This window comes from Polypterus senegalus, chromosome 5, assembly GCF_016835505.1.
Source record: "Polypterus senegalus isolate Bchr_013 chromosome 5, ASM1683550v1, whole genome shotgun sequence".
Classification (NCBI taxonomy): Eukaryota; Metazoa; Chordata; class Cladistia; order Polypteriformes; family Polypteridae; genus Polypterus; species Polypterus senegalus.
Genome location: NC_053158.1, coordinates 205737641 through 205750869, shown reverse-complemented (window position 1 = coordinate 205750869; position 13229 = coordinate 205737641). Strand labels below are relative to the sequence as shown.

Here is a 13229-nt window from a genome sequence, read left to right as displayed (position 1 = left end):
TCCTCCCACAGTCTGAAGACATGCAGGTTAGGTAGATTGGCGATCCTACATTGTCCCTAGTGTGTGTACTTAGCGTGTGGGTGTGTGCCCTGCAGTGGGCTGGCGCCCTGCCCTGGGTTTGTTTCCTGCCTTGCGCCCTGTGTTGGCTGGGATTGGCTCCAGCAGACCCCTGTAACCCTGTAGTTAGGTTATAGCAGGTTGGGAAATGACTGACTGTATTGTAATTAAGGCTAAAAAGGTACCCATGTTAGAACTCGGCCCCCAGAAATCTGCATTGGTGAATATTCTGTAACGGTTAGGATTTGAATGAAATGTAACCCACATTAAGAAAGCTGCTTAGCCCCTGAGGTTTTCTTATAAAGCACACACTAATTAAACAGCGCTGAGGTTGTGACTACTAGCCACAGTCGCATCGCTCGGTAGGAGGACATCACCTAAAGCTCTCAACACTAAAGTACGTCAGGCTGACTCAGACGTTGCAGTGACTTATAACCGATTCACAACATCGGTCTTTTAGACTCAAAATTAAAACGGTTTTGGATTAATGGACGCTCGTTCGGACGTGTGGGTGAAATTAGGGTGAGATGAAATTTATCATCTGTCTAAACTCATGCACCAAAGGGTTAAAACCGTCACGAAGGACAACGAAATGCCAGCGTGACTTCCAGAGGTCGCCCCCAGCAACCCACACCCGAGACCAAAGCGGCACGGTAGACATAATACACTCGCTGGCCACTTTATTAGGTACACCTTGCAAGTAGCCGGTTGGACCCCCCTTTTTTGCCTTCAGAACTGCCGTAATTCTTCTTGGCATAAATTCAACAAGGTGTGCCACACTGACATGATGGCATCACGCAGTTGCTGCAGATTTGTCGACTCCACATCTATGATGCGAATATCGCGTTCCAGCACATCCCAAAGGTGCTCGACTGGATTGGGATCAGGTGACTGTGGAGGCCACTTGAGTCCAGTCAACTCCTTGTCACGTTCACAACACCAATCTGAGATGATGTGAGCTTTGTGACATGGCGGGTTATCCTGCTGGAAGGAGCCATGATGGCATTCATAAAAGGAATGGACATGAAGTCAGCAATGATACTCGGGTAGGCTGTGGCATGATACTCAGTTGGTACCAAGAGGTCCAAAGTGGGCCCATGCCATCACACCACCACCAGCCTGAACTGGTGATATAAGGCAGGATGGATCACTGCTTTCATGTTGCTGAGCCCACCATCCAAATGTGGCAGCAGAAATCGAGACACGTCAGACCAGGTATCTTCTGTTGTCCAACTTTGGTGAGCCCATGTGAATTGTAGTCTTAGTTTCCTGTTCTTAGCAGACAGGAGTGGCACCCGCTTTGGTCTTCTGCTGCTGTTGCCCCCCACCTGCTTTAAGGTTCGACATGTCGTGTGTTCAGAGCTGCTCTTCTGCACACCTCGCTTGTAACGAGTGCTAGTTTGAGTTCCTGCTGCCTTTCTCCTATCTGCTCGGACCAGCCTAGCTATTCTCCTCTGACCTCTGGCCCGTAGATCTGCCACTCACTGATATTTTCCCTTTTTTCGGACCACTCTCTGTAAATTCTAGCCATGTTTGTGTGTGAAACTCCCAGGAGATCAACATCTTGTGAAATATTCAGACCAACAGCCATGCCACATTCAAAGTCACTTCAGTCCCCTTTCTTCTTCCCCATTCTGATGCTCGGTTTGAACTTCAGCAGGTGGTCTTCACGAGGTCTAGACTGCCATGTGATTGGCCGATCAGAGATTTGTATTAACCAGTAGTTGAACAGCTGTGCCTAATAAAGGGGCCGGTGAGTGTATATAATGAACAGTCAGTCAGTCATTTTCCAACCTGCTATATCCTAACACAAGGTCATGGGGGTCTGCCAGAGCCAATCCTAGCCAGCATAGGGCTAAAGGTAGGAACAAATCCCCGGGCAGGGCGCCAGCCCACCGCAGGGCACACACACACACACACACACTAGGGACAATTTAGAATCCCCAATGCACCTCACCTGCATGTCTTTGAACTGTGGGAGGAAACCTGGGGAGAACATGCAAACTCCACACAGAGAGGACCCGGGAAGCGAACTCGGGTCTCCTAACTGCAAGGCAGCAGTGCTACCCACTGCACCACCGTGCTGCCAATAATATGAAAGTAAAATAGCACAAAGTCGAGATTCAGAAACAAAATTAAACCAGCAAAGGAAAACAAATTCTTAAGCTGAGATATAAATGAATGGAAAATCAGAAGCCAAAGGCAATATGTAAATCAAAATCAAAGAACAAAGAAGAATTTGTAACCAGGAAGATCTTTAACCAAAATAATGCAAGGGTTTTATGTTTTATTGATCCACAAACTTGGACAACCCAGAAGTGTACAAACCCTGACTTTTATGCCTTTATATACTGTGACAGTAGAGGAGCTGGTGGTGGATTTTAGGAGGCCCAGGACTCCCAATAAGATGCTGCAGATGTTCTATCAGACGGTTGTGGCGAGCGCCCTCTTCTATGCAGTGGTGTGACAGACTGCTGTCACCGTCCTGCTCCACTGACAGACTGAGGAGACCCCACACTATGTGACTCTTCATTTCCACCCGGGGGGTAAACGTTAACATGATACAAAGTTATTGTCTGTTATACCTGCATTGTTATCACTCTTTAATTTAATATTGTTCTTATCAGTATACTGCTGCTGGAGTACGGGAATTACCCCTTGGGATTAATAAAGTATCTATCTATCTACAGTGGTGTGAAAAACTATTTGCCCCCTTCCTGATTTCTTATTCTTTTGCATGTTTGTCACACAAAATGTTTCTGATCATCAAACACATTTAACCATTAGTCAAATATAACACAAGTAAACACAAAATGCAGTTTTTAAATGATGGTTTTATTATTTAGGGAGAAAAAAAATCCAAACCTACATGGCCCTGTGTGAAAAAGTAATTGCCCCCTTGTTCAAAAATCACCTACCTGTGGTGTATCACACCTGAGTTCAATTTCCTGATTACTGCCACACCTGTTTCAATCAAGAAATCACTTCAATAGGAGCTGCCTGACACAGAGAAGTAGACCAAAAGCACCTCAAAAGCTAGACATCATGCCAAGATCCAAAGAAATTCAGGAACAAATGAGAACAGAAGTCATTGAGATCTATCAGTCTGGTAAAGGTTATAAAGCCATTTCTAAAGCTTTGGGACTCCAGCGAACCACAGTGAGAGCCATTATCCACAAATGGCAAAAACATGGAACAGTGGTGAACCTTCCCAGGAGTGGCCGGCCGACCAAAATGACCCCAAGAGCGCATAGATGACTCATCCGAGAGGTCACAAAAGACCCCAGGACAACGTCTAAAGAACTGCAGGCCTCACTTGCCTCAATTAAGGTCAGTGTTCACGACTCCACCATAAGAAAGAGACTGGGCAAAACGGCCTGCATGGCAGATTTCCAAGACGCAAACCACTGTTAAGCAAAAGAACATTAGGGCTCGTCTCAATTTTGCTAAGAAACATCTCAATGATTGCCAAGACTTTTGGGAAAATACCTTGTGGACTGATGAGACAAAAGTTGAACTTTTTGGAAGGCAAATGTCCCATTACATCTGGCGTAAAAGGAACACAGCATTTCAGAAAAAGAACATCATACCAACAGTAAAATATGGTGGTGGTAGTGTGATGGTCTGGGGTTGTTTTGCTGCTTCAGGACCTGGAAGGCTTGCTGTGATAGATGGAACCATGAATTCTACTGTCTACCAAAAAATCCTGAAGGAGAATGTCCGCCATCTGTTTGTCAACTCAAGCTGAAGCGATCTTGGGTGCTGCAACAGGACAATGACCCAAAACACACCAGCAAATCCACCTCTGAATGGCTGAAGAAAAACAAAATGAAGACTTTGGAGTGGCCTAGTCAAAGTCCTGACCTGAATCCAATTGAGATGCTATGACCTGCATGATCTTAAAAAGGCGCTTCATGCTAGAAAACCCTCAAATAAAGCTGAATTACAACAGTGGGCCAAAATTCCTCCAGAGCGCTGTAAAGGACTCATTGCAAGTTATCGCAAACGCTGGATTGCAGTTATTAGGTTCAGGGGGCAATTACTTTTTCACACAGGGCCATGTAGGTTTGGATTTTTTTTCTCCCTAAATAATAAAACCATCATTTAAAACTGCATTTTGTGTTTACTTGTGTTATATTTGACTAATGGTTAAATGTGTTTGATGATCAGAAACATTTTGTGTGACAAACATGCAAAAGAATAAGAAATCAGGAAGGGGGCAAATAGTTTTTCACACCACTGTATCTATCTATCTATCTACCTATCTAATAGTTCCTTTCATGTATCTATCTATCTGTCAATAAGACACCATACACCACACAATTATCTCTTTTCCTTTCCCTTAACTCCTCCAAGCAAGCTCTGTCCTCTGCTTCCCAACTCCCAACTTCAGCAGACCTATAAATAGTCCTTGACCTGGAAGTGCTTCTGTTCTTCCTCCCACATGACTTGCCAGCACTTCCGGGTTCAATGGAGAATTCCAGGTCTTTAATCAGCCTGGAAGTACTTCGGGACTTCTGTCCTCGTGACCTCCTAGTACTTCCGGGCTATAAGGGAAGCATGACTCCCCAGGTCCTTTCACTCACTGCACTCACGGCACCCAACAGGTTCTGAGAAACCGAACTCCAAGTCCCAGGATGCCCTGTGGGAATCTAGGGCTCAGCTACACTCCAGGGGAGCAGCCATCTAGTGTTTTGAGGGAGGCAGTGTCCAAAAGCCGCTGCCTTCTCCCATCCTTCCATTACAGGGGTTGCCGGCCGTCTCTCACTATATCCAACCCACTATATCCTAACTACAGGGTCATGGGGGTGTGCTGGAGCCAATCCCAGCCAACAAAGGGCACAAGCAAGGAAACAAACACCGGGCAGGGCGCCAGCCCACCACAGAGCAAGCACACACACACACTAGGGACAATTTAGAATCGCCAATGCACCCAGCCTGCTTGTCTTTGGACTGTGGGAGGAAACCCACGCAGACACAGGGAGAACATGCAAACTCCACGCAGATGGGTCTCCTAACTGTGAGGCAGCAGCGCTACCCACTGCGCCACTGTGCCGCCCTCTCACAATACCAATGCTGACATTTAAATTTTGCTAGGTAGGATGACCAGAGGTATGTGACACATCAGCCTGGCATTATAAACTCATAAAAACACAATATGGCACCTCAACGAGACGACATACCACTGTCACGCGTGTGCGGATGGATATCAGCTGAAGGGCTCTAGTGACTGTAGTTACATCGCCTCACTAGGGGTTGGCGCTGAACTTCAATGCCTCTCTTTTCCCCTTTGCAGACCAGATGATTGACAGCTATGACATCACTTCCAGTGTCTATCCGCCCAGACCCGCCCCTTCCTGTCTGGTGGGCAAAGAACTGAAAGCTCTGCCATTGTCACTAGTTTCATATTGATCTCAAGTCTGGAACGAGCTCGTTCTTTTTCATCTTGTTGTGTCATTCACTTACATCACATTAAAATAAAAACTGACTATCAAATCTCTTGACCTCTAACACAACAATATCTCCATTGTTTTTACAGGCAAAGGAAAATATAAAACCAAGTCCAGATCATGACATGCGAAGCCAAACAATTGACGGCTGCACTACATGGCCAAAGGTTTGTGGACACCTGCCCATCACACCTAAACAGGCCTGTCGGACTCCCCATTCTAAACTCATGGGCATTAATAAGCTGCTGCCCCCAAACACCATAGCATTCTGGAGTGGGTCTGAACAATGTGTGCCCATTTGTGAGGTCAGTTACTGCTATAGGCTCACCAATTCATGCCAAAAGTGTTTAGTAGGGCTGAGGCCAGGGCTCTGTGTGGGCCACTGGAGTTCCTCCATGTCTTTATGGACTAGGGGCACAGTGGTGCTGGAAGGAGAAGAGTCTTCGTCAAACTGGAAGAGCACAATTGTCTCGAGTGCCTTTGTATGCTGCAGCCTTAATAGTACCCTTCACATAAACCAAGGAGTCCTGGTCCAAAATCTGCCATTATCGGTAAACCATTAAACTTTACAGTAGCTACTACTATGCAGTCCGGGACGGCAGCATTCAGCAGGCGTCCACTAAACCCAGAAAGGCCCATCAGATTTTCAGAGAGTGAGAAAGGAGACATCACGGCAGACACTTCCTCTGCTCCAGAATCCAATGGCGGTGGACTTCACACCACTGCAGCCAACGCTTGGCACTCTGCATAGTGATCTTAGGCATGGCTATGGAAACCCATTTCATGAAACTCCCGATGCACACTTCTTGTTCTGACAGTTCATGTTTATGAACGTTAAGGGGTTTGTTACTTCATGTTAAATAAAAAAGGACAACACAAGAACAACATACTGGTAGTTGTTGGAACACATGCACCTTATCTACCTCAATAAAAGGATAAACGTTACAGTCTGTGAGGCCATCCGATTGCTGTGTCTGTCATTCCAAACCACAAACATTTTTATTAATAAAATATATTGCATTTCTCATTCCAACAGAAGGTTCATCACAAACATTAATACTGCTTTTACAAATCCCATAACAAATGGCATACAACAGAGACATACTGCATGTATTGCATTTGTCGTTCCAACAGAGGGAGCATCACAAATATTTGACAGGTAGCAGAGCTAGAAAAAGATCAGTGTCTGTGTATCTGTGTGCATATGTGGTTGTTATGCCTCTGCCATTCCAACAGATGGAGCACCACAAACATTAACACTGGCTTTACGTTTAGCAGACTCGTACGCATTGCACTTTTCATTCCAACAGAAGGCACATAACAAACATTTGTAGTAATGCATTTTATTACTACAAGTGTTTGTGATGCACCATCTGTTGGATTGACAAAGGCAGTGTGTTTTATTATAATATGCATTACTGAATAAATTCCAGTATTGCCGACGTCTACATTGATTACCAAGATTTCAACCCATTCTAGACGCGTAGCACAGCTAGTAACAGGATATGTGTCTGTGCGCCTCTTGGTTGCTATTTATCTGTCATTTGAACAGATGCCACATAACAGACATTTGCAGCAATGCATTTTATTACTACAAATATTTGTAATACACCATGTGTTGAAATGACCAGTGCAGTGTATTTTATTTTAACATGCCTTACAAAATACATTCCAATTGATGGTACGCTGCAAATGTTAATGCTGAGGTCTTTTTTGATTTCCTAGATTTTATCCATCCATCCATCCATTTTCCAACCTGCTGAATCCAAACACAGGATCACGGGGGTCTGCTGGAGCCAATCCTAGCCAACACAGGGCACAAGGCAGAAACAAACCCCGGGCAGGGTGCCAACCCACCGCAGGACACACACAAACGGGCCAATTTAGAATCGCCAATGCACCTACCCTGCATGTCTTTGGACTGTGGGAGGAAACCCACGCAGACACGGGGAGAACATGCAGGGAAGCAAACCCAGGCCTCCTAACAACGAGGCAGCAGCGCTACCACTGCGCCACCATGCCGCCCTTTCCTAGATTTCAACAGCTAGTAAATGATAAGTGTCTGTGTGTTCATCTGGTTGTGTTATTCCGTGGAGCATCACAAACATTAACACTACTTTTACCAATAATGGAGACATATGCATTGGGGTTGCCATTTATTTGACATTCCAACAGATGGTACATCACAAACATTAACAATGCTTTTACAAATATCTGACACATATTGTATGTATTTTATTTATCATTCCAACAGAGGGTACATCATAAACATTTGTAATAATGAAGTTTATCATTGCAGATATTTGTGATGTGCATTCTGCTGCAATGACAAATGCAACAAAATTTATTATAACATGCACTATAAAAGTACATTCCAACACTGGGTGTACTGGAAACGTTAACACTACTTTAACAAATATCAAACACAAACAGTATGCATTGCATTTGTCATTCTAACAGAGGGTGCATCTCAAACATTTGTAATAATGCATTTTATTACTACAAATATTTGTGCAATGATAAATGCAATGTACAGTATTTTATTATAACATACATTACTAAATACATTCCAACAGATGGTGCACTGGCAACATTACTGCCGACGTCTACACTGATTACCAAGATTTCAACCCATCTTAGACGCGTTGCACAGCTTGTAAACGGATATGTGTCTGTGCGCCTCTTGGTTGCTATTTATCTATCATTTCAACAGATGCCACATAACAGACATTTGCAGCAAAGCATTTTATTTCTACAAATATCTGTGGTGCGCCATCTGCTAGAATGACAAATGCAGTGTATTTTATGATAACGTGTTACAAAATACATTCCAATAGATGGTGCACTGAAAACATTAATGCTGAGTTCTGTGTTGATGAATTAGATTTGAACCCGTCTTAGTTAGGTAGCACAGCTAGTGGTGCTGCAAAGTCTAAAAATCCAACAACTAACAATATACTCAACAGTGCGTGGGGCTCGACTATGGAGGGCGGCTTAGCTTAGTTAAGTGACACTCTGAAGCTGAGCCACCAACTCACAAAGCGTAATTTAACGAGAAAGTTTGACTTTTACAGCTCAGGCAAGTACCCCACGGGATTAAACTTTAAAACGGCTTGGCCTAATCAAATAAGGACAAACACATAAGTGATGACACAAGATGAAGGAACACAAAAACCCTGCAAAACCATACCTGACTGACTGACCAATCTCGGCTATCATTTAAATATTCTTCAGGCCGATCGATTTAAACTCGTAGCCCCACGTTAAACGAACCCGCTTTGAGAATGAATGAAGAAGGCAGCACGTCGTAAAGATTTATCTGATCAGACAGAAACGGATTTGTAAGTCACTTAAGGTGCTAGGGTTTGGGCGACTACTCAACACTTCATATCCTCCATAAGAGAATGAAGTACATAAAAGTCGACATATTGGCTGCCTGGCCACGGCTGATCTTTTGCGGGTCACTTCTTCTGCACTCAATTCACTGACGAGTAAACGTGCGTGCCGCCGCCTCCTTTTTTTTTTACATTACTACTCCCTTGGAGAGTTTCTCGTCGCACTTGAACCTTTTGTTACCTTCATAATGCAACCTAACTGACACCCGCTCCATAAGGTCAGTCCGATGTCTCTCCGGGTCGACTCGTTTTGTAGCGTCCCTAGCAATGAGGCTAACAAAATGAGTAGCGACTGTCAGCGTCTTTCAAGTGAAGCGCGTTAAAGCAGCCAGCACATGCGCGGACGCGGGTAACAGAGCGCGCGCGCACATCCATTTAACGGGCACGCGCTCACTCAGCCCCGGCTGTTAGACAGTCTGCCCGGCTCTCAGTTGTTGAACCCCCGGCTTTGCTTCCCACACAGAGTTGGCGTGTGGCGGTCAGCCTCAGGTGTGTTTAGTCGAAAGCCGCTTAACGGAAAGACAATTCAGATGATTAAGCGCTTCGGGCGGTTTAGGAGCGCGGCAGCCTAGTGTTCAAGATGCACTTGGCAACTCCTTGCCGTTCCGTTGTCTCTTTATATACTTATTTCAAAATGCCAACATCACGCTTTGGAAGATGACATGCATGTCGCTAAGAATGTGCCTTTTAATTTCTATAGACCGCGACTTGCTTTATTATTCCCGTGGCACGATCGGATTTCGCCTCCATTCAATTTAAAATCATGGATTCTTACAAAAGGGGCGCTCCAATGGGGTCTACAATCTTCAAAAACAAAGAATGAAAGAAACATCGAGAGCACTTACCATAATGTGACTTGGTTAACGTTGGTGCCGGGAGCAGCCTGTACGGAGACGGCGGAGCGAAGAAGGCAGGTGCGCTGTCCAGGGTATCTCCTCCCTCTCTCTGTGTCTTCTCTTTCTTGCCGCTCCACCTCTTCCAACCCCGGCGGTTTTCTTTTCAGTCCAAGCTGAGCTGAGCGCTTCGCTCACAAGCCAAAGAGCGTTAAAGGAAACGCGAGACGGGCAAGAGCAACGCGGAGGATGAACCCGGCCTTGTGACTGACAGCCCCTCCCAGCCAATAGGAGAGGAGCTCAGCTCGGGCCGACATCCAACAACAATGGGGACGCGAATCGAACCATACCTTGGCGGAGGGTGGCCGCCAGCTGACTGGATGGCAAGGAGGGGAGGATTCTGTATTGAAACGCGGATAATGGCAGTTGAGACGCTGTGGGAAACCTCGTGAGGCTGGAACCGAGGCGCGCGGCACGTGAAGCGTCCTTTGGCTGCCGCCTGGACCGAAGTGCTAAGTCGCATCAGCCGTTCTTTTTCGGTTTATTCGCATTTCATCTCTGATTATTCTGTCGTGTAAAAGATGACTTGGAAAATTTTTAAAGATGCTAACGCGCCTTTCCTATCTGCTTACCTGTCCAGGTGCAGCCCCGTTGTGCATTTTAATGGCCACTTGAGCAACGTTCGGCTAACATTTAAACGGCAGAAAACCAACCCAGTGCCAGAGCTAAAATGCCAGTGCATTACAGGTGTACCAGTCAGCGCATGTAACTTCACTTTAAAAACAGATGATCGCTTTGGCCCAAACAGGCCAAATTCAGTCAGTTCAATCAATTAGTATGGGCGTTAAAATGACAAAGCCAGATAGATGTAAGTTAATAGATAGATAGAAAGATGTGCAAGGTGCTATGATAGATAGATAGATAGATAGATAGATAGATAGATAGATAGATAGATAGATAGATAGATAGATAGATAGATAGATAGATAGATAGATAGATAGATACTTTATTAGATCCCAAGTCCCAAGGCGAAATTCCCATACTCCAACAGCAGCATACTGATAAAGAACAATATTAAATTAAAGAGTGATAACAATGAAGGTATAACACAATAACTTTGTATAATGTTAATGTTTACCCCCCCAGGTGGAATTGGAGAGTCGCATAGTGTGGGGTCTCCTCAGTCTGTCGCTGAAGCTGCTCCTCTGTCTGGAGATGATCCTGTTCAGTGGATTCTCCATGATTGACAGGAGTCTGCTCAGCGCCCGTCGCTCTGCCACGGATGTCAAACTGTCCAGCTCCGTGCCTACAATAGAGCCTGCCTTCCTCACCAGTTTGTCCAGGCATGAAGGGTCCCTCTTCTTTATGCTGCCTCCCCAGCACACCACCGCGTAAAGAGGGCGCCACAACCGTCTGGTAGAACATCTGCAGCATCTTATTGCAGATGTTGAAGGACGCCAGCCTTCTAATGAAGTATAGTCGCCTCTGACCTTTCTTGCACAGATCATCAGTATTGGCAGTCCAGTCCAGTTTATCATTCAGCTGCACTCCCAGGTATTTACAGGTCTGCACCCTCTGCACAGTCACCTCTGATGATCACGGGGTCCATGAGGGGCCTGGGCCTCCTAAAATCCACCACCAGTTCCTTGGTTTTGCTGGTGTTCAGGTGTAGGTGGTTTGAGTCGCACCATTTAACAAAGTCCTTGATTAGATTGCTATACTCCTCCTCCTGCCCACTCCTGATACAGCCCACCATAGCAGTGCCGTCACGTGGCAGGACTCCGAGTCGTATTGAAAGTCTGTTGGCTGAACAGGACCGGAGAAAGTCCAGTCCCCTGCGGCGCTCCTGTGCTGCTGACCACAATGTCAGACCTGCAGTTCCCGAAACACAATTAATGGATTTGGGGTCTTGAAAATGGGGGAAACATTTTGAATCGATTCAATTAAACCTCATGTCCAGATGCCACACTAAATCTAATGGATGCACAGTTGTGTTTAAAAGTTTAAAAGGGCTCTACTGAAAAGATTTCCTGAAAAGAAGCAATGCTCTGTGCAGGACTGGCAATGGATACCCTCTGACTGCCCACATCCTCAAATTGCATTATGGAATGTGAGAATGGCAGCTTATCAGGAGGGCACTAAATAAATGTTGTACATGTGATTGCTAATGTGCACCACAATATGCATCAATCCATTTTCTACTTATTGCATTCAGATCAGCATCTTAGGAAGCCGACGCGCACCACAGCAGCACTTCTTACAGTGCGAAAACAAATCTGGAACAAGGCTCACGAGGGCACCCTCATTCACTCCGGCAGTGTCACCCACTGGCATGACGTGCTTCTTGGGGATTGGGGAGGATAAGCATAGAGACGGAGAGGTTGGGAGTGTGCGCTGATAACGTGTTGACGCACCCACCACATGACGGGGACCCGACTGCAGCCATGCAGCGGGTGTCACCTCAGCACCACACTGGAACAGTGTGAGGTTATTTTATTACGGAGGCTGGAGTGCCAATCCTGCCACCAGCCCCTAAGTCTTCCCTGTAAGTTAGAAGATCAGCTTGCTGGGTTGGATGCAGATTAAGGTCATACTCAGGACGGAGCAATTGCAGGTTCGGGGCCTTCTTCAATGGCCTCACAGAGCAGGGTCACTTCTGACGTTTACCTTAAAATTGCCAGAGCAGATCCATAGACTCAGAGACACCACTCCGCAAAGCAGAGCGCAGGGCAAAATTAAGGAGGACACGAGGAAATCCTGCAAATTCCACACAGATAGTGCAAGAGCTAGGCTTTAAACGCAGAACTCTAAATATATACTGTTTAAAAAATGTAAGGAACCCTTCTGAATGAGAGTATAGCATCAAGTCAATGACACGTGTGGGCTGTTGATCTGCTCAGTGAAGCAGCAGAGGGGCTTATTCATCAGTTTTAGCTGCTTTGGGACAATAGAGTGGGGGGCAACAATGAGACGTCCCTCAAAACAGGAATGAATGGGTTAACATTCAGTTGACATTTTGCCCTCCTCATCTGTTTTGTCACTTGTTTTGCATTTGGCTACAGTCAGTGTCACTACTGGTATCATGAGGCCATACCTGGGCCCTACAGAGCTGGCACAGGTAGTCCAACTTCTCCAGGATGGCACATCAATACATGGCATTGCCAGAAGGTTTGCTGTGTCTCCCAGCACAGACTCAAGGGCATGGAGGAGATTCCAGGAGACAGACAGGGAAGAGTTGGGCAGGGTCCCTCATAGAAGGTCCTTAACCCATCAGCAGGACCCACCAGTATCTGCTCCTTTGGGCAAAGAGGAACAGGACGAGCACTGGCAGAGCCTACAAAATGATCTCCAGCAGACAGGCAGGCCACTGGTGTGAATGTCTCTGACCAAACAGTCAGAAACAGACTTCATGAGAGTGGCCTGAGTGCCTGACTATGTCCTCTAGTGAGCAGTTTTATATTATATATAGATATTTTTAGAAATAGATATAAACC

At 45.7% G+C, this 13229-nt stretch overlaps 1 protein-coding gene across 1 annotated transcript in view; it reads right to left on the bottom strand.

Moving 5' to 3' along the window:
• elovl2 (ELOVL fatty acid elongase 2) overlaps nucleotides 1-9988 on the bottom strand; it is a 61070-nt gene extending 51082 nt beyond the window's left edge. The window contains exon 1 of the mRNA XM_039754018.1: nucleotides 9748-9988. Coding sequence (XP_039609952.1) covers nucleotides 9748-9750 — 3 coding nt within the window. The 5' untranslated portion in view covers nucleotides 9751-9988. The remainder of the gene's footprint in view (nucleotides 1-9747) is intronic.
• Nucleotides 9989-13229: the final 3241 nt, after the last annotated feature.